This window comes from Oncorhynchus clarkii, chromosome 31 (assembly GCF_045791955.1).
Source record: "Oncorhynchus clarkii lewisi isolate Uvic-CL-2024 chromosome 31, UVic_Ocla_1.0, whole genome shotgun sequence".
Lineage (NCBI taxonomy): Eukaryota > Metazoa > Chordata > Actinopteri > Salmoniformes > Salmonidae > Oncorhynchus > Oncorhynchus clarkii.
Window position 1 is genome coordinate 38,122,208 of NC_092177.1, and position 23,882 is coordinate 38,146,089.

A 23,882-nucleotide genomic window follows, 5' to 3' on the forward strand; every position below is an offset into this window, starting at 1 on the left:
ATTGTCTAATATGGGACATTATAGCTGGAGATCAACAAAAACTAATGAAGAACACTCTCTCTGAAAACATACCCATAAAGTATTTGATTTCAAGATGACAAATATATTACAATCTGAGACCTATTTATCTGAAGTCTGTTGCACTTCCACCTCTGTTAGGAACTGTCTGACAGAGAAAAACCATCTAATGAGGGACATTTTTGCAGAGCACTCCCTCTCTCAAGATACACTTAGAAAGAACTTGATTTCAAGGGGGTGTCAGGATTTGAACGTGAGAAATTGTCTAATAAGGGACAATTTTCCCTGAGTAACATATTTGAAAAAACAGTCCTCGACCCTCAAACAACTCTTTGAAAGCACTTGATTTAAAGGGGGAGTTGAACCTGGGACCTCTTGATCTGCAGTCAAATGCTCTACCACTGAGCTATACCCCCTCTGCTAGAAACTGTCTAAAGGCGGAAAAATTGTCTAATATGGGACATTATAGCTGGAGATCAACAAAAGCTAATGAAGAACACTCTCTCTCTGAAAACATACCCATAAAGTATTTGATTTCAAGATGACAAATATATTACAATCTGAGACCTATTTATCTGAAGTCTGTTGCACTTCCACCTCTGTTAGGAACTGTCTGACAGAGAAAAACCATCTAATGAGGGACATTTTTGCAGAGCACTCCCTCTCTCAAGATACACTTAGAAAGTACTTGATTTCAAGGGGGTGCCAGGATTTGATCCTGAGAAATGGTCTAATAAGGGAGATTTTAGCTTGTGATCAACATAACCTAATGAAGAAAACACTCTCTTTGAAAACGTACCCATAAAGTGTTTGATTCCAAGTTGACAATAAATTACAATCTGAGACCTATTGATCTGAAGTCTATTGCACTTCCACCTCTGTTAGGAACTGTCTGACAGAGGAAAACCATCTTACGAGGGACATTTTTGCAGAGCACTCCCTCTCTCAAGATACACTGAGAAAGTACTTGATTTCAAGGGGGCGCCAGGATTTGAACGTGAGAAATTGTCTAATAAGGGACAATTTTCCCTGAGTAACATATTTTAAAAAACAGTCCTCGACCCTTAAACAACTCTTTGAAAGCACTTGATTTAAAGGGGGCATCAGGATTTGAATCTGGGACCTCTTGATCTGCAGTCAAATGCTCTACCACTGAGCTATACCCCCTCTGCTAGAAACTGTCTAAAGGCTGAAAAATTGTCTAATAAGGGACATTATAGATGGAGATCAACAAAAACTAATGAAGAACACTCTCTCTCTGAAAACATACCCATAAAGTATTTGATTTCAAGATGACAAATATATTACAATCTGAGACCTATTTATCTGAAGTCTGTTGCACTTCCACCTCTGTTAGGAACTGTCTGACAGAGAAAAAACATCTAATGAGGGACATTTTTGCAGAGCACTCCATCTCTCAAGATACACTTAGAAAGAACTTGATTTCAAGGGGGTGCCAGGATTTGAACGTGAGAAATTGTCTAATAAGGTACAATTTTCCCTGAGTAACATATTTGAAAAAACAGTCCTTGACCCTGAAACAACTCTTTGAAAGCACTTGATTTAAAGGGGGCATCAGGACTTGAACCTGGGACCTCTTGATCTGCAGTCAAATGCTCTACCACTGAGCTATACCCCCTCTGCTAGAAACTGTCTAAAGGCGGAAAAATTGTCTAATATGGGACATTATAGCTGGAGATCAACAAAAACTAATGAAGAACACTCTCTCTCTGAAAACATACCCATAAAGTATTTGATTTCAAGATGACAAATATATTACAATCTGAGACCTATTTATCTGAAGTCTGTTGCACTTCCACCTCTGTTAGGAACTGTCTGACAGAGAAAAAACATCTAATGAGGGACATTTTTGCAGAGCACTCCCTCTCTCAAGAAACACCGAGAAAGTACTTGATTTCAAGGTGGCGCCAGGATTTGATCCTGAGAAATTGTCTAATAAGGGAGATTTTAGCTTGTGATCAACATAACCTAATAAAGAAAACTCTCTCTTTGAAAACATACCCATAAAGTGTTTGATTTCAAGTTGACAAAAAATTACAATCTGAGACCTATTGATCTGAAGTCTATTGCACTTCCACCTCTGTTAGGAACTGTCTGACAGAGAAAAACCATCTTACGAGGGACATTTTTGCAGAGCACTCCCTCTCTCAAGATACACTGAGAAAGTACTTGATTTCAAGGGGGCGCCAGGATTTGATCCTGAGAAATTGTCTAATAAGGGAGATTTTAAACATACCCATAAAGTGTTTGATTTCAAGTTGACAAAAAATTACAATCTGAGACCTATTGATCTGAAGTCTATTGCACTTCCACCTCTGTTAGGAACTGTCTGACAGAGAAAAAACATTGAATGAGGGACATTTTAGACTGAGTAACATAACCAAAAAAGGAGCACTCCCTCTCTCAAGATACACTTAGAAAGAATTTGATTTCAAGGGGGTGCCAGGATTTGAACGTGAGAAATTGTCTAATAAGGGACAATTTTCCCTGAGTAACATATTTGAAAAAACAGTCCTCGACCCTTAAACAACTCTTTGAAAGCACTTGATTTAAAGGGGGCATCAGGATTTGAACCTGGGACCTCTTGATCTGCAGTCAAATGCTCTACCACTGAGCTATACCACTCTGCTAGAAACTGTCTAAAGGCTGAAAAATTGTCTAATAAGGGACATTATAGCTGGAGATCAACAAAAACTAATGAAGAACACTCTCTCTCTGAAAACATACCCATAAAGTATTTGATTTCAAGATGACAAATATATTACAATCTGAGACCTATTTATCTGAAGTCTGTTGCACTTCCACCTCTGTTAGGAACTGTCTGACAGAGAAAAAACATCTAATGAGGGACATTTTTGCAGAGCACTCCCTCTCTCAAGATACACTTAGAAAGAACTTGATTTCAAGGGGGTGCCAGGATTTGAACGTGAGAAATTGTCTAATAAGGTACAATTTTCCCTGAGTAACATATTTGAAAAAACAGTGCTCGACCCTCAAACAACTCTTTGAAAGCACTTGATTTAAAGGGGGCATCAGGACTTGAACCTGGGACCTCTTGATCTGCAGTCAAATGCTCTACCACTGAGCTATACCCCCTCTGCTAGAAACTGTCTAAAGGCGGAAAAATTGTCTAATATGGGACATTATAGCTGGAGATCAACAAAAACTAATGAAGAACACTCTCTCTCTGAAAACATACCCATAAAGTATTTGATTTCAAGATGACAAATATATTACAATCTGAGACCTATTTATCTGAAGTCTGTTGCACTTCCACCTCTGTTAGGAACTGTCTGACAGAGAAAAAACATCTAATGAGGGACATTTTTGCAGAGCACTCCCTCTCTCAAGAAACACAGAGAAAGTACTTGATTTCAAGGTGGCGCCAGGATTTGATCCTGAGAAATTGTCTAATAAGGGAGATTTTAGCTTGTGATCAACATAACCTAATAAAGAAAACTCTCTCTTTGAAAACATACCCATAAAGTGTTTGATTTCAAGTTGACAAAAAAATTACAATCTGAGACCTATTGATCTGAAGTCTATTGCACTTCCACCTCTGTTAGGAACTGTCTGACAGAGAAAAAACATTGAATGAGGGACATTTTAGACTGAGTAACATAACCAAAAAAGGAGCACTCCCTCTCTCAAGATACACTTAGAAAGTACTTGATTTCAAGGGGGTGCCAGGATTTGAACGTGAGAAATTGTCTAATAAGGGACAATTTTCCCTGAGTAACATATTAAAAAAAAGAGTCCTCTACCCTGAAAATACACTTAGAAAGTACTTGATTTAAAGGGGGTGACAGGATTTGAACTTGAGAAATTGTCTAATAAGGGACAATTTTGCCTGAGTAACATATTCTGAAAAAAAGTCCTATACCCTCAAAATACTCTTAGAAAGCACTTGATTTTAAGGGGGCATCAGGAATTGAAACTGGGACCTCTTGATCTGCAGTCAAATGCTCTACCACTGAGCTATACCCCCTCTGCTAGAAACTGTCTAAAGGTGGAAAAATTGTCAAATAAGGGACATTATAGCTGGAGATCAACAAAAACAAATGAAGAACACTCTCTCTCTGAAAACATACCCATAAAGTATTTGATTTCAAGATGACAAATATATTACAATCTGAGACCTATTTATCTGAAGTCTGTTGCACTTCCACCTCTGTTAGGAACTGTCTGACAGAGAAAAAACATTGAATGAGGGACATTTTAGACTGAGTAACATAACCAAAAAAGGAGCACTCCCTCTCTCAAGATACACTTAGAAAGAACTTGATTTCAAGGGGGTGCCAGGATTTGAACGTGAGAAATTGTCTAATAAGGGACAATTTTCCCTGAGTAACATATTTGAAAAAACAGTCCTCGACCCTCAAACAACTCTTTGAAAGCACTTGATTTAAAGGGGGAATCAGGATTTGAACCTGGGACCTCTTGATCTGCAGTCAAATGCTCTACCACTGAGCTATACCCCCTCTGTTAAAAGCTGTCTAAAGGCCGAAAAATTGTCTAATATGGGACATTATAGCTGGAGATCAACAAAAACTAATGAAGAACACTCTCTCTCTGAAAACATACCCATAAAGTATTTGATTTCAAGATGACAAATATATTACAATCTGAGACCTATTTATCTGAAGTCTGTTGCACTTCCACCTCTGTTAGGAACTGTCTGACAGAGAAAAACCATCTAATGAGGGACATTTTTGCAGAGCACTCCCTCTCTCAAGATACACTTAGAAAGTACTTGATTTCAAGGGGGTGCCAGGATTTGATCCTGAGAAATGGTCTAATAAGGGAGATTTTAGCTTGTGATCAACATAACCTAATGAAGAAAACTCTCTCTTTGAAAACGTACCCATAAAGTGTTTGATTCCAAGTTGACAAAAAATTACAATCTGAGACCTATTGATCTGAAGTCTATTGCACTTCCACCTCTGTTAGGAACTGTCTGACAGAGAAAAACCATCTTACGAGGGACATTTTTGCAGAGCACTCCCTCTCTCAAGATACACTGAGAAAGTACTTGATTTCAAGGGGGCGCCAGGATTTGATCCTGAGAAATTGTCTAATAAGGGAGATTTTAAACATACCCATAAAGTGTTTGATTTCAAGTTGACAAAAAATTACAATCTGAGACCTATTGATCTGAAGTCTATTGCACTTCCACCTCTGTTAGGAACTGTCTGACAGAGAAAAAACATTGAATGAGGGACATTTTAGACTGAGTAACATAACCAAAAAAGGAGCACTCCCTCTCTCAAGATACACTTAGAAAGAACTTGATTTCAAGGGGGTGCCAGGATTTGAACGTGAGAAGTTGTCTAATAAGGGAGATTTTAGCTTGTGATCAACATAACCTAATGAAGAAAACTCTCTCTTTGAAAACGTACCCATAAAGTGTTTGATTCCAAGTTGACAAAAAATTACAATCTGAGACCTATTGATCTGAAGTCTATTGCACTTCCACCTCTGTTAGGAACTGTCTGACAGAGAAAAACCATCTTACGAGGGACATTTTTGCAGAGCACTCCCTCTCTCAAGATACACTGAGAAAGTACTTGATTTCAAGTGGGCGCCAGGATTTGATCCTGAGAAATTGTCTAATAAGGGAGATTTTAAACATACCCATAAAGTGTTTGATTTCAAGTTGACAAAAAATTACAATCTGAGACCTATTGATCTGAAGTCTATTGCACTTCCACCTCTGTTAGGAACTGTCTGACAGAGAAAAAACATTGAATGAGGGACATTTTAGACTGAGTAACATAACCAAAAAAGGAGCACTCCCTCTCTCAAGATACACTTAGAAAGAACTTGATTTCAAAGGGGTGCCAGGATTTGAACTTGAGAAATTGTCTAATAAGGGACAATTTTCCCTGAGTAACATATTTGAAAAAACAGTCCTTGACCCTCAAACAACTCTTTGAAAGCACTTGATTTAAAGGGGGCATCAGGATTTGAACCTGGGACCTCTTGATCTGCAGTCAAATGCTCTACCACTGAGCTATACCCCCTCTGCTAAAAACTGTCTAAAGGCCGAAAAATTGTCTAATATGGGACATTATAGCTGGAGATCAACAAAAACTAATGAAGAACACTCTCTCTCTGAAAACATACCCATAAAGTATTTGATTTCAAGATGACAAATATATTACAATCTGAGACCTATTTATCTGAAGTCTGTTGCACTTCCACCTCTGTTAGGAACTGTCTGACAGAGAAAAACCATCTAATGAGGGACATTTTTGCAGAGCACTCCCTCTCTCAAGATACACTTAGAAAGTACTTGATTTCAAGGGGGTGCCAGGATTTGATCCTGAGAAATGGTCTAATAAGGGAGATTTTAGCTTGTGATCAACATAACCTAATGAAGAAAACTCTCTCTTTGAAAACGTACCCATAAAGTGTTTGATTCCAAGTTGACAAAAAATTACAATCTGAGACCTATTGATCTGAAGTCTATTGCACTTCCACCTCTGTTAGGAACTGTCTGACAGAGAAAAAACATTGAATGAGGGACATTTTAGACTGAGTAACATAACCAAAAAAGGAGCACTCCCTCTCTCAAGATACACTTAGAAAGAACTTGATTTCAAGGGGGTGCCAGGATTTGAACGTGAGAAATTGTCTAATAAGGGACAATTTTCCCTGAGTAACATATTTGAAAAAACAGTCCTCGACCCTCAAACAACTCTTTGAAAGCACTTGATTTAAAGGGGGCATCAGGATTTGAACCTGGGACCTCTTGATCTGCAGTCAAATGCTCTACCACTGAGCTATACCCCCTCTGCTAGAAACTGTCTAAAGGCGGAAAAATTGTCTAATATGGGACATTATAGCTGGAGATCAACAAAAACTAATGAAGAACACTCTCTCTCTGAAAACATACCCATAAAGTATTTGATTTCAAGATGACAAATATATTACAATCTGAGACCTATTTATCTGAAGTCTGTTGCACTTCCACCTCTGTTAGGAACTGTCTGACAGAGAAAAACCATCTAATGAGGGACATTTTTGCAGAGCACTCCCTCTCTCAAGATACACTTAGAAAGTACTTGATTTCAAGGGGGTGCCAGGATTTGATCCTGAGAAATGGTCTAATAAGGGAGATTTTAGCTTGTGATCAACATAACCTAATGAAGAAAACTCTCTCTTTGAAAACGTACCCATAAAGTGTTTGATTCCAAGTTGACAAAAAATTACAATCTGAGACCTATTGATCTGAAGTCTATTGCACTTCCACCTCTGTTAGGAACTGTCTGACAGAGAAAAACCATCTTACGAGGGACATTTTTGCAGAGCACTCCCTCTCTCAAGATACACTGAGAAAGTACTTGATTTCAAGGGGGCGCCAAGATTTGATCCTGAGAAATTGTCTAATAAGGGAGATTTTAAACATACCCATAAAGTGTTTGATTTCAAGTTGACAAAAAATTACAATCTGAGACCTATTGATCTGAAGTCTATTGCACTTCCACCTCTGTTAGGAACTGTCTGACAGAGAAAAAACATTGAATGAGGGACATTTTAGACTGAGTAACATAACCAAAAAAGGAGCACTCCCTCTCTCAAGATACACTTAGAAAGAACTTGATTTCAAGGGGGTGCCAGGATTTGAACGTGAGAAATTGTCTAATAAGGGAGATTTTAGCTTGTGATCAACATAACCTAATGAAGAAAACTCTCTCTTTGAAAACGTACCCATAAAGTGTTTGATTCCAAGTTGACAAAAAATTACAATCTGAGACCTATTGATCTGAAGTCTATTGCACTTCCACCTCTGTTAGGAACTGTCTGACAGAGAAAAACCATCTAATGAGGGACATTTTTGCAGAGCACTCCCTCTCTCAAGATACACTTAGAAAGTACTTGATTTCAAGGGGGTGCCAGGATTTGATCCTGAGAAATGGTCTAATAAGGGAGATTTTAGCTTGTGATCAACATAACCTAATGAAGAAAACTCTCTCTTTGAAAACGTACCCATAAAGTGTTTGATTCCAAGTTGACAAAAAATTACAATCTGAGACCTATTGATCTGAAGTCTATTGCACTTCCACCTCTGTTAGGAACTGTCTGACAGAGAAAAAACATTGAATGAGGGACATTTTAGACTGAGTAACATAACCAAAAAAGGAGCACTCCCTCTCTCAAGATACACTTAGAAAGAACTTGATTTCAAGGGGGTGCCAGGATTTGAACGTGAGAAATTGTCTAATAAGGGACAATTTTCCCTGAGTAACATATTTGAAAAAACAGTCCTCGACCCTCAAACAACTCTTTGAAAGCACTTGATTTAAAGGGGGCATCAGGATTTGAACCTGGGACCTCTTGATCTGCAGTCAAATGCTCTACCACTGAGCTATACCCCCTCTGCTAGAAACTGTCTAAAGGCGGAAAAATTGTCTAATATGGGACATTATAGCTGGAGATCAACAAAAACTAATGAAGAACACTCTCTCTCTGAAAACATACCCATAAAGTATTTGATTTCAAGATGACAAATATATTACAATCTGAGACCTATTTATCTGAAGTCTGTTGCACTTCCACCTCTGTTAGGAACTGTCTGACAGAGAAAAAACATTGAATGAGGGACATTTTAGACTGAGTAACATAACCAAAAAAGGAGAACTCCCTCTCTCAAGATACACTTAGAAAGAACTTGATTTCAAGGGGGTGCCAGGATTTGAACGTGAGAAATTGTCTAATAAGGGACAATTTTCCCTGAGTAACATATTTGAAAAAACAGTCCTCGACCCTCAAACAACTCTTTGAAAGCACTTGATTTAAAGGGGGCATCAGGATTTGAACCTGGGACCTCTTGATCTGCAGTCAAATGCTCTACCACTGAGCTATACCCCCTCTGCTAGAAACTGTCTAAAGGCGGAAAAATTGTCTAATATGGGACATTATAGCTGGAGATCAACAAAAACTAATGAAGAACACTCTCTCTCTGAAAACATACCCATAAAGTATTTGATTTCAAGATGACAAATATATTACAATCTGAGACCTATTTATCTGAAGTCTGTTGCACTTCCACCTCTATTAGGAACTGTCTGACAGAGAAAAACCATCTAATGAGGGACATTTTTGCAGAGCACTCCCTCTCTCAAGATACACTTAGAAAGTACTTGATTTCAAGGGGGTGCCAGGATTTGATCCTGAGAAATGGTCTAATAAGGGAGATTTTAGCTTGTGATCAACATAACCTAATGAAGAAAACTCTCTCTTTGAAAACGTACCCATAAAGTGTTTGATTCCAAGTTGACAAAAAATTACAATCTGAGAACTATTGATCTGAAGTCTATTGCACTTCCACCTCTGTTAGGAACTGTCTGACAGAGAAAAACCATCTTACGAGGGACATTTTTGCAGAGCACTCCCTCTCTCAAGATACACTGAGAAAGTACTTGATTTCAAGGGGGCGCCAGGATTTGATCCTGAGAAATTGTCTAATAAGGGAGATTTTAAACATACCCATAAAGTGTTTGATTTCAAGTTGACAAAAAATTACAATCTGAGACCTATTGATCTGAAGTCTATTGCACTTCCACCTCTGATAGGAACTGTCTGACAGAGAAAAACCATTGAATGAGGGACATTTTAGACGGAGTAACATAACCAAAAAAAGGAGCACTCCCTCTCTCAAAATACACTTAGAAAGTACTTGATTTCAAGGGGGTGACAGGATTTGAACTTGAGAAATTGTCTAATAAGGGACAATTTTGCCTGAGTAACATATTCTGAAAAATAGTCCTATACCCTCAAAATACTCTTAGAAAGCACTTGATTTTAAGGGGGCATCAGGAATTGAAACTGGGACCTCTTGATCTGCAGTCAAATGCTCTACTACTGAGCTATACCCCCTCTGCTAGAAACTGTCTAAAGGCTGAAAAATTGTATAATATGGGACATTATAGCTGGAGATCAACAAAAACTAATGAAGAACACTCTCTCTCTGAAAACATACCCATAAAGTTTTTGATTTCAAGATGACAAATATATTACAATCTGAGACCTATTGATCTGAAGTCTGTTGCACTTCAACCTCTGTTAGGAACTGTCTGACAGAGAAAAACCATCTAATGAGGGACATTTTTGCAGAGCACTTCCTCTCTCAAGAAACACCGAGAAAGTACTTGATTTCAAGGGGGCGCCAGGATTTGATCCTGAGAAATTGTCTAATAAGGGAGATTTTAGCTTGTGATCAACATAACCTAATAAAGAAAACTCTCTCTTTGAAAACATACCCATAAAGTGTTTGATTTCAAGTTGATAAAAAATTACAATCTGAGACCTATTGATCTGAAGTCTATTGCACTTCCACCTCTGTTAGGAACTGTCTGACAGAGAAAAAACATTGAATGAGGGACATTTTAGACTGAGTAACATAACCAAAAAAGGAGCACTCCCTCTCTCAAGATACACTTAGAAAGTACTTGATTTCAAGGGGGCGCCAGGATTTGATCCTGAGAAATTGTCTAATAAGGGAGATTTTAAACATACCCATAAAGTGTTTGATTTCAAGTTGACAAAAAATTACAATCTGAGACCTATTGATCTGAAGTCTATTGCACTTCCACCTCTGTTAGGAACTGTCTGACAGAGAAAAAACATTGAATGAGGGACATTTTAGACTGAGTAACATAACCAAAAAAGGAGCACTCCCTCTCTCAAGATACACTTAGAAAGAATTTGATTTCAAGGGGGTGCCAGGATTTGAACGTGAGAAATTGTCTAATAAGGGACAATTTTCCCTGAGTAACATATTTGAAAAAACAGTCCTCGACCCTCAAACAACTCTTTGAAAGCACTTGATTTAAAGGGGCATCAGGATTTGAACCTGGAACCTCTTGATCTGCAGTCAAATGCTCTACCACTGAGCTATACCCCCTCTGCTAGAAACTGTCTAAAGGCTGAAAAATTGTCTAATAAGGGACATTATAGCTGGAGATCAACAAAAACTAATGAAGAACACTCTCTCTCTGAAAACATACCCATAAAGTATTTGATTTCAAGATGACAAATATATTACAATCTGAGACCTATTTATCTGAAGTCTGTTGCACTTCCACCTCTGTTAGGAACTGTCTGACAGAGAAAAAACATCTAATGAGGGACATTTTTGCAGAGCACTCCCTCTCTCAAGAAACACTGAGAAAGTACTTGATTTCAAGGGGGCGCCAGGATTTGATCCTGAGAAATTGTCTAATAAGGGAGATTTTAGCTTGTGATCAACATTACCTAATAAAGAAAACTCTCTCTTTGAAAACGTACCCATAAAGTGTTTGATTTCAAGTTGACAAAAAAATTACTATCTGAGACCTATTGATCTGAAGTCTATTGCACTTCCACCTCTGTTAGGAACTGTCTGACAGAGAAAAACATTTGAATGAGGGACATTTTAGACTGAGTAACATAACCAAAAAAGGAGCACTCCCTCTCTCAAGATACACTGAGAAAGTACTTGATTTCAAGGGGACGCCAGGATTTGATCCTGAGAAATTGTCTAATAAGGGACAATTTTGCCTGAGTAACATATTCGGGAAAAAAGTCCTCTACCCTCAAACAACTCTTTGAAGGCTCTTGATTTTAAGGGGGCATCAGGATTTAAACCTTGGACCTCTTGATCTGCAGTCAACTGCTCTACCACTGAGCTATACCCCCTCTGCTAGAAATTGTCTAAAGGCGGAAAAATTGTCTAATATGGGACATTATAGCTGGAGATCAACAAAAACTAATTAAGAACACTCTCTCTCTGAAAACATACCCATAAAGTGTTTGATTTCAATTTGACATAAAATGACAATCTGAGACCTATTGATCTGAAGTCTATTGCACTTCCGCCTCTGATAGGAACTGTTCAACTGAGAGAAAAAGCATCTAATGAATAGAAAATAATAGCATGACCACAGAATGAGAGACTTTTTTTTATTTTTCCAGGACGTATACATTCCTCCATTAGAACATATGATCCGACATGGTTATCTGTTTGTCTTTGCATTGAGCTCAGGTAAGGATAAGGACAGTGGTGAGGCATAGGCTAACTTCCAATACTAATTTTCAACCGGAAGAAAATGTGGTCCAAAATCAGAACGCAATATAGAGAGGCTGTGGTTGTCAGTGTGTCATCGCAAGACAGGAAGGGGTGTCTTTGTTGCCATAGAGAATGAACAGGGACACCTGGCAAAACAGATTAATCAGATAAGTTAACATACTTATATATATATATATATATATATATATATATATATGCAAGAATTGATACATGTATACATTTGTGCATGTAATATACACTGCCATACATGCAGGCCCAAAGATACATAATTTTCTTGTCACAATAATAGACAAACATATTTTTATATTTAGCAGATGTTATCGCAGGTGTAGCGAAATGCTTGTGTTCCTAGCTCCAACGGCGCAGTAGTATTTAACAACTCACAACAATACACACACACATCTAAAAGTAAAAGAATGGAATTAAGAAATATATAAATGTTAGGACACATAATGTCGGAGTGGCATTGACTAGAATACAGTATATACATATGAAATTAGTAAAACAGTATGTAAACTTCATTACATTGACGAGTGTTCTATTATTAAAGTGACCAGTGATTCCATGTCTGTTTACATAGGGCAGCAGCCTCTAAGGTGCAGGGTTGAGTAACTGGGTGGTAGTCGGCTAGTGACAGTGACTAAGTTCAGGGAAGGGTACTGGGTGGAGGCCAGCTAGTGATGGCTGTTGAACAGACAGCTTCCCTCCTGTTCTGGAGTGAAGTGAGTTTCGGGAAAAACTGAAAGTATGCATCTTAGAAATAGTTTTCATATGCAAAAATAACATGGTCACTGTAGTAGAACGTTTATTTTCATTGCCGATATCCTGCCTATTTTTAAAGTCCCATGTGAACAGGATTACTAGGGAAGTCGTTGTTCTTGCACAGCATGTAAATGTTTGAAAAAACAACAACAATTATATTAATCTGACTATCCACAATAATTGTATTACTGTGTGCAAGTAACCGTGCTCATTGATTATTTGAGGTCACAGATGGTTAATTTATGTTTATATTAGTGCTAGAAGCGTCACTACAGACACCCTGGTCCGAATCTAGGCTGTATCACAAACGGCTGTGATTGGGAGTCCCATAGGGCTGCGCACAATTGGCCCAGCGTTGTCCGGGTTTGGCCGGTGTAGGCAGTCATTGTCAATAAGAATTTGTTCTTAACTGACTTGCCTAGTTAAATAAATGTTAAATAAAAAATCAAAATAACTAAATACCATTTTGGCTAGATTTAAAAAAAAAAAAAATGTTTTTAAATGTAACCTTTATTTAAGTAGGCAAGTCTGTTAAAATCAAATGATTGTTTAGATGGAGTAGGCCAACTAGTGTTGGGGACAACTGAAGCATTGTCGCTGAGCCTAACCCTAATTATTTTCCTGACCTTAATCTCATTCACTTAACCTGCATCAGTATCGCCACTGGGGAACACACCCAAAATTAAGCCCAGCAGCCTAATTGATTGCCTATCTTAATTTGTGTCAGCTGTTGCGGCATTATTCCTTGTTGTGGTTCTGTACGTATTGTCCTTAAAACACGGCCGATCATCTGTGCAAGTTTTGAAACGGGTTATCGTCGATGGTGGCAGAAATGCTAGATGTAAACATGTTTAAACTTTTTCTCCTAATTGCTGTCATGATGTGGTCCTCTCCGGGGAATTTCTCAGAAGCAGAGAAAGTCGAACAAGGTACGTAGCCTACTCACCATATGCCTATGTGCTAGCAAACAGATGCTTGAGTTGGTAAAAAAATCAACAATGCATGCTGCCTTGAAATGATCATTATCTGCAGTGCGTATTGAAGAAACTGTATGGCTGGCTGCTTGAACAATCTTCCAGACAACACTCGTTTAATCCTGTTTCATATTGCTGTATGTTGCAAAATGTTATATTTATAATATCAGCATATGAAATGCTTTTGTCAATGGGTGTTACTGGACTACTTGACGCTGATAAAATGGCCCTTGACTAAATTCAGTAACATTCTTCAGATGTGCATGTAGATGAAAATGCTACAATGAACACTGAAGTAAGAAGATTACCTTTTCTCGGTTCATCGAACACGACTGAAATGGCTTATGGCTTTGTTGCAAACAGTATTGCTGTGATCTTGTATGGCAGCAACTTTGTCCCTGTCAAAAAGATAGAAACTGGTGATGGTAAGTGATCCATAAAAAAAATCATAATGCATTTTTTTTTAAACTTCTCTCGTTTGACCATCTTGTAATATTTTAACATAAATACATCTTCAGGGATGTTTTTCCAGTGGGTGAACTGTGCATCCATATTGGTAGTTTCGATGATTGGTGACTTGATACTCCACTCTCCCAAATTCCATCCGTTGGCAATGCTAGGAGGTGCAGCCTGGGCCACAGGTATGACTCCATCTTTCAAGCTGTACTGTAACCTTCACACAAACATAAATTGGGCCAACCCCCCCGAACTACTGAAATGTTTCATAAATGTTTACAGGCAGTTTAACAGTTGTCCCCGTAGTAAAAGCCATTGGCCTTGGACTTGGAGTTTGTATTTGGGGATCCAGCAGTTTGCTGATGGGCTGGATAAGTTCAAGGTAAGGTTGTTTTGTGTGTGTGTGTGTGTGTGTGTGTGTGTCATATTTGACATTTGAATGGGCAATTCATATTTAGGCTCAAAATAACCATTTCCATAGGGAATATGTTCTTAGACCAGACATTGAGTCAGAGGTAATTTAAGTGTTTTTTTTCAACAGGTTTGGATGGTTTGGTATTGAAGCACAGGAAGTTGCCAGACCAGTGTTGAACTACTGTGGTGCTGGTTTGTGCTTGTTGAGGTAATGAGTCATGAAAACACCTAATCCAATAAATTAGAATAATACTCTTGTCACTGGTCAATTTGTTATTAATTTTATATAGTCTATTTGAAACTCCCATGACAATCGCATGGCATTTACAATTTTGTTTCCAGTGGACTCATCCTTTTCTTTGTGAGGACTAATGTTGGAGAACTTCCACATTCAGAATGCACCCCCTTACTGATTAACAGGGTAATTATGCTTGATGTTTGGAAGTCTAAATGCCTTTGCTCAATAGCCATGCAGTATCAAGTCAGTTCAATTAAAAAAATAAACTGCGGGGAAATCATTTTGGATACATGTCAGACCGCAGCAACGGTGACATGAAAGCGTACCACAACACATTCCATACCGCAACTTCACAGCAAGACCAGATTTAACACCCAAGACATTACCGCACATCAGCTAATGACGGGTTTGTCTATAAAGTATGTCATTCATGACACTTACTGTAACAGCTCTCTAGAAACATCAGTGAGGCGAAAAGTGTAATGATCAATTCTTCTGCCACCACAGGACAGACTTGTCAAAACTGCAGAAATTTATTTTGAGTTTGCATTGATATGCCCATGGGAAACTGCTGTGCTGACTTATCGTGTACACATCTGAGTTGTCTATTTTGTCTACTTAAGATTGTGAATTCTGGTGTCTATGGGCCTTCGGAGTCCTGGGTGGATGTCATGGGAGCAAAGAGAAAACGCTGTGTGTGAGTACACCCCTTAATCACTCATGATCGTTGCGTTCACAATTGAGTGGTTGGAGCTGGGCTGAATTGATTTGGGCTCTAGTTACATGTTGGGACGTGACTTACTCAACTGAACATTCCTTTCCTTTTTGACTTTTGGACATGGGGCTAACTCAGTAATTATCGATGCAGTCATAGAAACACTAACCACCCTTTTGACTTCTTTAGAGGCTGCTTGTTGGCTGTTGTTGCAGGCCTGTTGTATGGGGCCTCCTTTGTTCCAATCCTCTACATAAAAAGCCATGCGGCAGACCACGGCAGCATCTGCTATGGAGCCAGTCTATACGGTGAGGTGCTAGGTGGCAGGATCCTAGAGACTGTAGCCAATAACGCATTAACCTCTCTGGTACAAGTGGGACGGTAGCGTCCCACCTTGACAACAGCCAGTGAAATTGCAGGGTGCCAAATTCTAAACAATAGACATCCCATAATTAAAATTCCTTAAACATACGAGACTATACACCATTTTAAAGAATCTTCTTGTAAATCCAACCAGTGTCCAATTTCAAAAAGGCTTTACTGCAAAAGCACACCATGCGATTATGTTAGGTCAGCGCCTAGTCACAGAAGTATACAGCCATTTTCCAGCCAAGGAGAGGGCTCACAAAAGTCAGAAATAGTGTTAAAATAAATCACTTTCCTTTGCTTTTCATCTGGTGTCACTCCCTGGTCTCCATGTTAGACAAATGTTCATTTCTTTCGATAATGTCTCTTTCGATAATGTCTCTTTATCTCCAAAAACCTCAAGGCACAAGGTGCGCTCTAAACACCAAGACGAAAAGTAAAAGAAAGTCCAACATAAGTTAGTAGAAACATGTCTAACGATGTTTAAAATCAATCCTCAGGTTTTTGTCACAAATAATCAATAATATTTCAACCGGACAAAAGCTTCGTCAATAGAAAAGGAGAAACAAGAAAGGTGTCTTCCCGGTCATGCGCAGGACTCATGTCTGGAAATTTCCACTGTCCTCTCTTTGAAAGTACTGCCCTCTCTTTGAAAGTACTGCCCTCTCTTTGAAAGTACTGCCCTCTCTTTGAAAGTACTGCCCTCTCTTTGAAAGTACTGCCCTCTCTTTGAAAGTACTGCCCTCTCTTTGAAAGTACTGCCCTCTCTTTGAAAGTACTGCCCTCTCTTTGAAAGTACTGCCCTCTCTTTGAAAGTACTGCCCTCTCTTTGAAAGTACTGCCCTCTCCCTCATTTTTCAGAGTAAACGCCTGAAACAATGCCTAAAGACTGGCCATGTGTGGTGGAAGCCACAGAGATAGTGAACTGGGTCCTAAGTCTTTGTATGGTGGAAAGGCTTTCATTGGAAATACAGCCTTTAAAAATAATACCTCCTGGTTGGATTTTCCTCGTGTTTTCGCATGCCATATCAGTTCTGTTGGTAACTTTAGTTTTCTATCCAAATCTACTAATTATATGCGTATCCTAGCTTCTCGGCCTGAGTAGCAGGCAGTTTAATTTGGGCACGCTTTTAATCCAAAATTCCGAATGCTGCCCCCTACACTAGTGAAGTTAAACTCAGTAGTTTGTGTAATGCTGAAGAGTGTTTAGCCTCAACAACGTGTTAAGTCTACATATTGTCAACCTAATATGCCCCCCATTTCCTAGATCCTGACTATGTGTTTGCCATGTGCTGTGGAATCTACCTCACCAGCACGGTGTATTTCTCCATCTACTGTGTAGCCATGAGGAACAGACCCAGGGTGTTCTCCAGAGCCATCCTGCCAGGTGCTCTCCACTCAAATTCTCTCCTCTGCCTGAACTGTGCCCTAAACTTCTACCCTCCCCCCTTAAAGTATGGCCTTGATGCAATCATGGGGGTTTCTATCATCATCCATGAGGGCAGATTGAGTCCAGGGCTGGCTTAGAAGTGTTTCCCAACTCCAGTCCTTGACTACCCCCAACAGCACACATTTTTGTTGCCCCAGATAAACTCCTAATTCAACTTGTCAACTAATTTATCAAGCCCTTGACAAATTGAATCAGGAGTTTTTGGTCCAGTGTCACAACAAATATGTACTATTGGGTGTACTTGAGGACCCAAGTTGAGAAACACTTGGTTAAAGAATTGTGCCGGAAAAGATAATGCCATGTGTGATATTATTTTGTAAAGAATGCTAAGTAGGGTGTCACTAAATCTCATTCTCCTATGTTCAGGCTTTTTGTCAGGTCTGATGTGGACATTGGCCACTTATTGCTGGTTTCTGGCTAACAACTACCTTAGTGCCGTGGTCACTTTTCCCATCGTCTGTGCAGTAAGTACACCTCTGGGATGCCCCCTGACATACTTTGTGTGGACACCCCTTCAAATTAGTGTATTTGGCTGTTTCAGTAATACCAGTTGCTGACAGGGAAGTGGTAAGCCACACATAATTGGACTGCTGATGCACGTTGCGCGTAAATAGTCTCTTCAGTTGCAACACACTACAGAGTTCCAAACTGCCTCTGGGAGCAATGTCGGCGCACTAATTGTTTGTCGGGGGTTTCAAGAAATGGGGTTCCATGGCCGAGCAGCCACACACAAGCCTAAGATCACCATGCGCAATGCCAAGTGTTGGCTAGAGTGGTGTAAAGCTTGCCACCATTGCACTCTGGAGTGATGGATCACCCTTCACCATCTGGCAGCCTGATGTACAAATCAGGATTTGGCGAATGACAGGAAACGCTAACTGAGCCAGGCGTAATTTGTGACGGACCTCACAAATGCTCTTGAGGCTGAATGGAAGCAAGTCCTCATAGCAATGTTCCAACATCTAGTGGAAACCCTTCCCAGAAGAGGGGAGGGGTTTATAGCAGCAAAGAGGAGACCATCTCATATTAATGCCTATGATTTTGGATTGAATGTTCGACGAGCAGGTTCCATACTTTAGGTCATGTAGTGTGTTTTTGCTAAATGACTCATGGTTTGTATAGCACACAACTTGTGCCTAAGTCTGTATAGGTTATGACATTGAGATTTGGTGATGTCTTTTTAACAGAATATAGTTTGCGCCATTGTCAGTTTCTTGAATGTGCTACCGTTCCCGGTAATGCTAAATGGAGAGGACCTGACAATGGTGCGTTTGTAAACATGAAGGTGTAAGTGATCCAATCATTTCAATTAACAGAATTCCTCTTTCTAGGGTAATTGTCTAGTTGCAGCTCTGTGGGGATGTCTGGTTTTCAAAGAAGTCAAAGTAAGTGTCCCGGAGTGAGCAAATGTAGCTGATTTATTAGTCTAAGAAACTGCCTCAGCTTCTGGGAACAAAGCACACTTGACAATTGCTGAAATTGAAGTATGAACTCTCAGCCATTTATGTAATTTTGCGGACAGATAAATTAACGTGGAACTGGATTTTTCGAAATTAAGTTTTTGCCCTAGAATTTCCAAATGTAATACAAACCGTGCTGTGTTGATTTTGTAGGAGCTGGTCATCCCATCCCTTTTTGACCCCGGCTGATTATCATTTAGTTCTGATTAGCTTGCCCAATGTCGTATTTTATATCCTGTTGCTCTTATGCATGCCCCCTCCCTTTTCAACACCATTCCGCTCACATTATGGTTAGCCTGTGCCAACCCAATTTGACAGTGTGACATGCCATCAGATATTTGCTGTATTGACTAATGCTCGTCTTGTTTCAGGGTTTGGTAAACTGTTCAATCTTCATAGTAGCCTCCTGTGTTGTCCTGACTGGATCAATGTTGACGTCCTTCTCCAATGTGTAACAGAGAATCAATATACCCCCTAGATGGCAGCATTTATACAGGAGTGGCCATCCTAAAGGAGTCCTGAGGTGATGTGTTCTGAATGTTGCCAATGGGAAGCTAATGGACAGAGCTGATTCACAATCCCCTATTCTGTCTGAGACAATCATATCTGTTCTGGACAATACATTCCTATCTGAATGTTCTCTAATGTTACACCCTCCTGAACAGGGCCCTTGATGGTGAGGTGTGTTTGTCTCTGATAGTCCTTCAGTTTAGTCTGTACATCTAATGGAGCACTTTATCACCTGGTTAATGAGGTTTCAGCTGTTGCTGGGACTTCTGTCACGTATTCAATAGTTTGATGAATTCAAGGGCATTTTGAATGTTAAGAGGGATGATGTATAATTTAAAATGTTCATACTCTATTGAAAATATTTATGGTGTTGTCTGTGGCATTTTACTATGAATTTGAGTTAGTCAATCTTTGTAAGATCTTAATGTTAATCTTTATATGGGACATGTTTGAATAAAATGGTTAACAATCACAAGTTTGAGCAGTGAACTTTGAAGGGAACCTAGTGGGGAAAACAGGAACCATAAATAGTGTGCTAATCTACAGCATAAATTGAGGCAAACTGCTGCCTTTCAGTCTTCATGGTTTTATTTGAAAATCAAATGGAGGATGTGTACCTCTCTTCCCAGATTACCTATACTGAACAAAAATACAGAACCTATGGGAAGTATTCAGACCGCTTGACTTTTTCCACATTTTTGTTACGTTATAGCGTTATTCTAAAATTGATTAAAATAAATAAATAACAGCAATTTTCACACAATCCCATAATGAAAGCTAAAAGTTTTTCCAAATTTAGCGACTGTATTAACAGATATCTTAATTACATAAGTTTTCAGACCTTCTGCTATGAGACTTGAATTTGAGCTCAGGTGCATCCTGATGAAACCAAGATTGAACTCTGACCTGAATGCCAAGCGTCACATCTGGAGAAAACCTGGCACCATCCCTACGGTGAAGCGTGGGGGCAGCATCAAGCTGTGGGGATGTTTATCAGCATCAGGGCCTGGGTGACTGATCAGGTGTGAGGCAAAGATGAATGAGGCGAAGTACAGAGATCCTTGATGAAAACCTGCTCAGGACCTCAGACTGGGACGAAGGTTTTACATTCCAACAGGACAATGACCCTAAGCACAAGGCAAGACCATGCAGGAGTAGCTCAGCCCAGGTCTCTGTCCTTGAGTGGCCTAGACTTGAACCCAATAAAACATGTAGAGAGACCTGAAAATCGCTGTGCAGCAACGCTCCACATCCAACCTGACAGCTTGAGAGGATCTGCAGAGAAGAATGGGAGAAACTCCCCAAATACAGGTGTTCCAAGGTTGTAGCATCATACCAAAGAATACTTGTTGCTGTAATCACTGCCAAAATGTGCTTTAAAGTACTGAGTAAATGGTTTGAATACTTAGTTTGATATTTCCGGTTATTATTTGCAAAGTTTCTAAAAACCTTTTTTTTTCTTTGTCATTATGGGGTATTGTGTGTAAATTAAAGGAAACAAATATTTAAGAATAAGGCTGTAATGTAACAATGTGGGAAAAAGTCAAGGTCTGAATTTACGAAGGCACTGTAAATGCAAAATGTTAAGTGTTGGTCCCATGAGCTGAAATAAAAGATTCCAGAAATGTTCCATACGCACAAAAAACTTTAACTTTCAAATTTGGGGCACACATTTGTTTACATCCCTGTTAGTGAGCATTTCTCCTTTGCCAAGATAATCTGTCCACCTGACAGGTGTGACAAATCAAGGAGCTGATTAAACGGCATGATCATAACACAGGTGCACCTTGTGTGGGGACAATATACAGCCACTAAAATCTGACTGCAGGAATTTTTCCTGTTGCCAGATAACTGAATGTTAATTTCTCTACCATAAACCACCTTTCACCACATTTTAGAGAATTTAGCAGTATGTCTAACCGGCCTCACAACTGCAGACCACATGTAACCACACCCAGCTTCTTCACCTGCGGGATTGTCTGAGACCGGACAGCTGATGAAACGGGAGTATTTCTGTCTGTAATAAAGCGCTTTTGTGGGGGGGGGGGGGACTAATTCTGATTCGCTGGGCCTGGGCCTGGCTCCCATGTGGCTGGGCCAATGCACTACTAGGCATGATTAGGGCCTAATTAATTTAGTTCATATAAGCAAATCAGTCAATTAAAATAACTCAAATCATTAAATGTTATGTGTAGGGTTGCACATTGTGGGGAATGTTCAGAGGTGGAAACTTTCCGTGGGAATTAAGAATATGGGAATTAATGGAAATATTGGCAAATTAATATTAATAATTTAAATATAGATGTTTTTTGCATTGGATATATTAACCATATCATATGGAGACAGAAACATAAATATTTTACCTAATCAGCAGTAGACATAATTGCAAATAGAATTCCAATCGAAATAAAAAAAACTATTTAGTTACGAATGGAACCTTAATTAAATTAGTTGATTCTTCACATGAGATTATTTCACTGAACAACAAAAGGGAATATTGAATGATCCCCAATGATCCATCACATCTCACAAAAATGTTTTCAACAGCTGTAAAATGACTAGTCTAGAAACTAAAGCTTTGGTTGTCTTCCTCTCAGGCTTCCATGTCTTCTCTCTGGACCTCAATGTCCACCTCTTGAACATCAGACGCTGAGGCCTCATCTTCACTGTCACTTCCCAACCTTGTTGAGGATGTCTCGTTGCCAGGCTCAAAAAGCCTCACATTTGTACAGATAGACACACATTTTTCAAGCCTTGAATTGGTCAGCCTGTTGCGCACTTTGGTGTGTGTGTTCCCAAACAAGGACAAGTTGCGCTCAGAGGCAGTTGATGTTGGTGGGATTTGGAGAGTGATGGAGGCAACAGGAGAAAGAGCCTCAGATCCACAAAGTCCCTTCCACCAAGTGGCTGATGAGATATGTTGGCACGACTGCCATATTGCATCTCCATCCCAAAGTTCTTGCTTGGAAGTGGACTTTGCCAGACTGCCAAGAACCTTGCCCTCTTCCAGGCCAAGGTGGCAAGACACAGTAGTGATGATACCATAGGCCTTGTTGATCTCTGCACCAGACAGGATGCTCTTGCCAGCATACTTGGGGTCCAACTTGTACACTGCGGCATGTATGGGCTTCAGGCAGAAGTCTTCACGCATTTTGATGTATTTCAGAACTGCAATTTCCTCTGCTTGGAGCAACAGGTAAGTGGGCAGGGCAGTACGGATTTCTTCTCTAACATCTGCAAGCAGAGTCTGAACATCAGACAGGATGGCATTGTCTCCCTCAATTTGTGTAATGGCTACTGCTATAGGTTTCAGGCTGCTTACCACTCTCTCCCAAAATACATAATCCAGGAGGATCCTCTTGATGTGGCTCTTCATATCGACAGACTGTGATATGGCCATTTCTTGGAGAGACTCCTTCCCCTCCAGGAGACTGACAAACATGATGACAACACCACCCCAATGGGTGTTGCTGGGCAGCTTTATACTTCTCACTTTGCTTGGTGAGGTAGATTGCTGCTCTAACTTGATGAACCTTCACATACCTAACCAATTCCTTGGCTCTCTTGTAGATTGTATATATTGTGTTCAGTGCCATGATGTCCCTGAGGAGCAGATTCAATGCATGAGCAGCACAGCCAATGGGTGTGATGTGAGGGTAGGACTCCTCCACTTTAGACCAAGTAGCTTTCATGTTCGCAGCATAGGCTGTCAACAGTGCAAATACCTTCTGTGGTCCAAGGCCATTGATGACTGCCTTCAACTCATCTGCAATTTTGAAACCGGTGTGTATGTTGTCCCTTGTGTCTGTGCTCTTGTAGAATACTGGTTGAGGGGTGGAGATGATGTAGTTAATTATTCCTTGCACACGGACATTCGACCACCCATAGGAGATGATTGCAATACAGTCTGTTTCTCTTTGATTTGCTTGACCTTCACTTGAACTCTGTTGAACTCTGCATCCAGCAAATGAGTAGATAAAGCATGCCTAGTTGGAGAGGTGTATGCTGGGCAAAGAACATTCAGAAATCTCTTCCAATACACAGCCTGTGAGCATAAGAGGTGAACCAGTTGCATACACAGCTCGAGCAAGACATTCATCAGAATTTCTCTACGTTCCTCCATTGAGTCAAAAAAACGTCTGATTCCAGGAGGACCATGAGCTGTTGCTATCGATAAGGAGTCTGATTCATCATTTTCACCTCGAATAGAAGTAGAGGGACATTTGTCAGAGGTTGCTTGTTGTGAGAGCTGAGAGAACTTTCTGCATTTTGCCAGATGATTCTGCATCTTTGTTGCGTTCTCCACATACGATTTGGCACAGTATTTGCAAATGTACACAGCTTTTCCTTCTACATTAGCTGCAGTAAAATGTTCGCTGCAGTGGAATGTTTCCACACATCAGATAGTGCAGTGCCCATGGCGTT

General features: G+C 39.7%; 1 protein-coding gene and 13 non-coding genes across 14 annotated transcripts; 1 reads left to right on the forward strand and 13 right to left on the reverse strand.

Moving 5' to 3' along the window:
- Positions 1-1,113: 1,113 nt before the first annotated feature.
- Positions 1,114-1,185, reverse strand: trnac-gca (transfer RNA cysteine (anticodon GCA)). The gene has a single exon. It is a non-coding gene; the product is annotated as a tRNA-Cys (tRNA).
- Positions 1,186-1,585: 400 nt separating this feature from the next.
- On the reverse strand, positions 1,586-1,657 carry trnac-gca (transfer RNA cysteine (anticodon GCA)). The gene has a single exon. It is a non-coding gene; the product is annotated as a tRNA-Cys (tRNA).
- Positions 1,658-2,592: 935 nt separating this feature from the next.
- On the reverse strand, positions 2,593-2,664 carry trnac-gca (transfer RNA cysteine (anticodon GCA)). Its single transcript has one exon. It is a non-coding gene; the product is annotated as a tRNA-Cys (tRNA).
- Positions 2,665-3,063: 399 nt separating this feature from the next.
- On the reverse strand, positions 3,064-3,135 carry trnac-gca (transfer RNA cysteine (anticodon GCA)). Its single transcript has one exon. It is a non-coding gene; the product is annotated as a tRNA-Cys (tRNA).
- Positions 3,136-3,955: 820 nt separating this feature from the next.
- Positions 3,956-4,027, reverse strand: trnac-gca (transfer RNA cysteine (anticodon GCA)). Its single transcript has one exon. It is a non-coding gene; the product is annotated as a tRNA-Cys (tRNA).
- A 421-nt stretch (positions 4,028-4,448) lies between these two features.
- On the reverse strand, positions 4,449-4,520 carry trnac-gca (transfer RNA cysteine (anticodon GCA)). The gene has a single exon. It is a non-coding gene; the product is annotated as a tRNA-Cys (tRNA).
- Positions 4,521-5,990: 1,470 nt separating this feature from the next.
- trnac-gca (transfer RNA cysteine (anticodon GCA)) lies at positions 5,991-6,062 on the reverse strand. The gene has a single exon. It is a non-coding gene; the product is annotated as a tRNA-Cys (tRNA).
- Positions 6,063-6,762: 700 nt separating this feature from the next.
- trnac-gca (transfer RNA cysteine (anticodon GCA)) lies at positions 6,763-6,834 on the reverse strand. Its single transcript has one exon. It is a non-coding gene; the product is annotated as a tRNA-Cys (tRNA).
- Positions 6,835-8,348: 1,514 nt separating this feature from the next.
- trnac-gca (transfer RNA cysteine (anticodon GCA)) lies at positions 8,349-8,420 on the reverse strand. The gene has a single exon. It is a non-coding gene; the product is annotated as a tRNA-Cys (tRNA).
- Positions 8,421-8,841: 421 nt separating this feature from the next.
- Positions 8,842-8,913, reverse strand: trnac-gca (transfer RNA cysteine (anticodon GCA)). The gene has a single exon. It is a non-coding gene; the product is annotated as a tRNA-Cys (tRNA).
- Positions 8,914-9,849: 936 nt separating this feature from the next.
- On the reverse strand, positions 9,850-9,921 carry trnac-gca (transfer RNA cysteine (anticodon GCA)). Its single transcript has one exon. It is a non-coding gene; the product is annotated as a tRNA-Cys (tRNA).
- A 955-nt stretch (positions 9,922-10,876) lies between these two features.
- On the reverse strand, positions 10,877-10,948 carry trnac-gca (transfer RNA cysteine (anticodon GCA)). Its single transcript has one exon. It is a non-coding gene; the product is annotated as a tRNA-Cys (tRNA).
- Positions 10,949-11,649: 701 nt separating this feature from the next.
- Positions 11,650-11,721, reverse strand: trnac-gca (transfer RNA cysteine (anticodon GCA)). The gene has a single exon. It is a non-coding gene; the product is annotated as a tRNA-Cys (tRNA).
- Positions 11,722-13,694: 1,973 nt separating this feature from the next.
- Positions 13,695-19,402, forward strand: LOC139391145 (transmembrane protein 144-like). Its single transcript, XM_071138703.1, has 12 exons — positions 13,695-13,803; positions 14,106-14,273; positions 14,367-14,489; positions 14,587-14,686; positions 14,846-14,926; positions 15,061-15,139; positions 15,580-15,653; positions 15,861-15,979; positions 17,305-17,424; positions 17,854-17,951; positions 18,819-18,872; positions 19,319-19,402. Exons 1-12 carry the CDS (start codon positions 13,695-13,697, stop codon positions 19,400-19,402), a joined length of 1,209 nt encoding a protein of 402 aa, XP_070994804.1.
- Positions 19,403-23,882: the final 4,480 nt, after the last annotated feature.

Coding starts and splice junctions, on each gene's coding strand:
- LOC139391145 (XM_071138703.1), top strand. CDS start 13,695: ATGGTGGCAGAAATGCTAGATGTAAACATGTTTAAACTTTTTCTCCTA. Junction 15,654..15,860: donor GCAAAGAGAAAACGCTGTGT/GTGAGTACACCC, acceptor TGACTTCTTTAG/AGGCTGCTTGTTGGCTGTTG. Junction 15,980..17,304: donor CTATGGAGCCAGTCTATACG/GTGAGGTGCTAG, acceptor CCCATTTCCTAG/ATCCTGACTATGTGTTTGCC.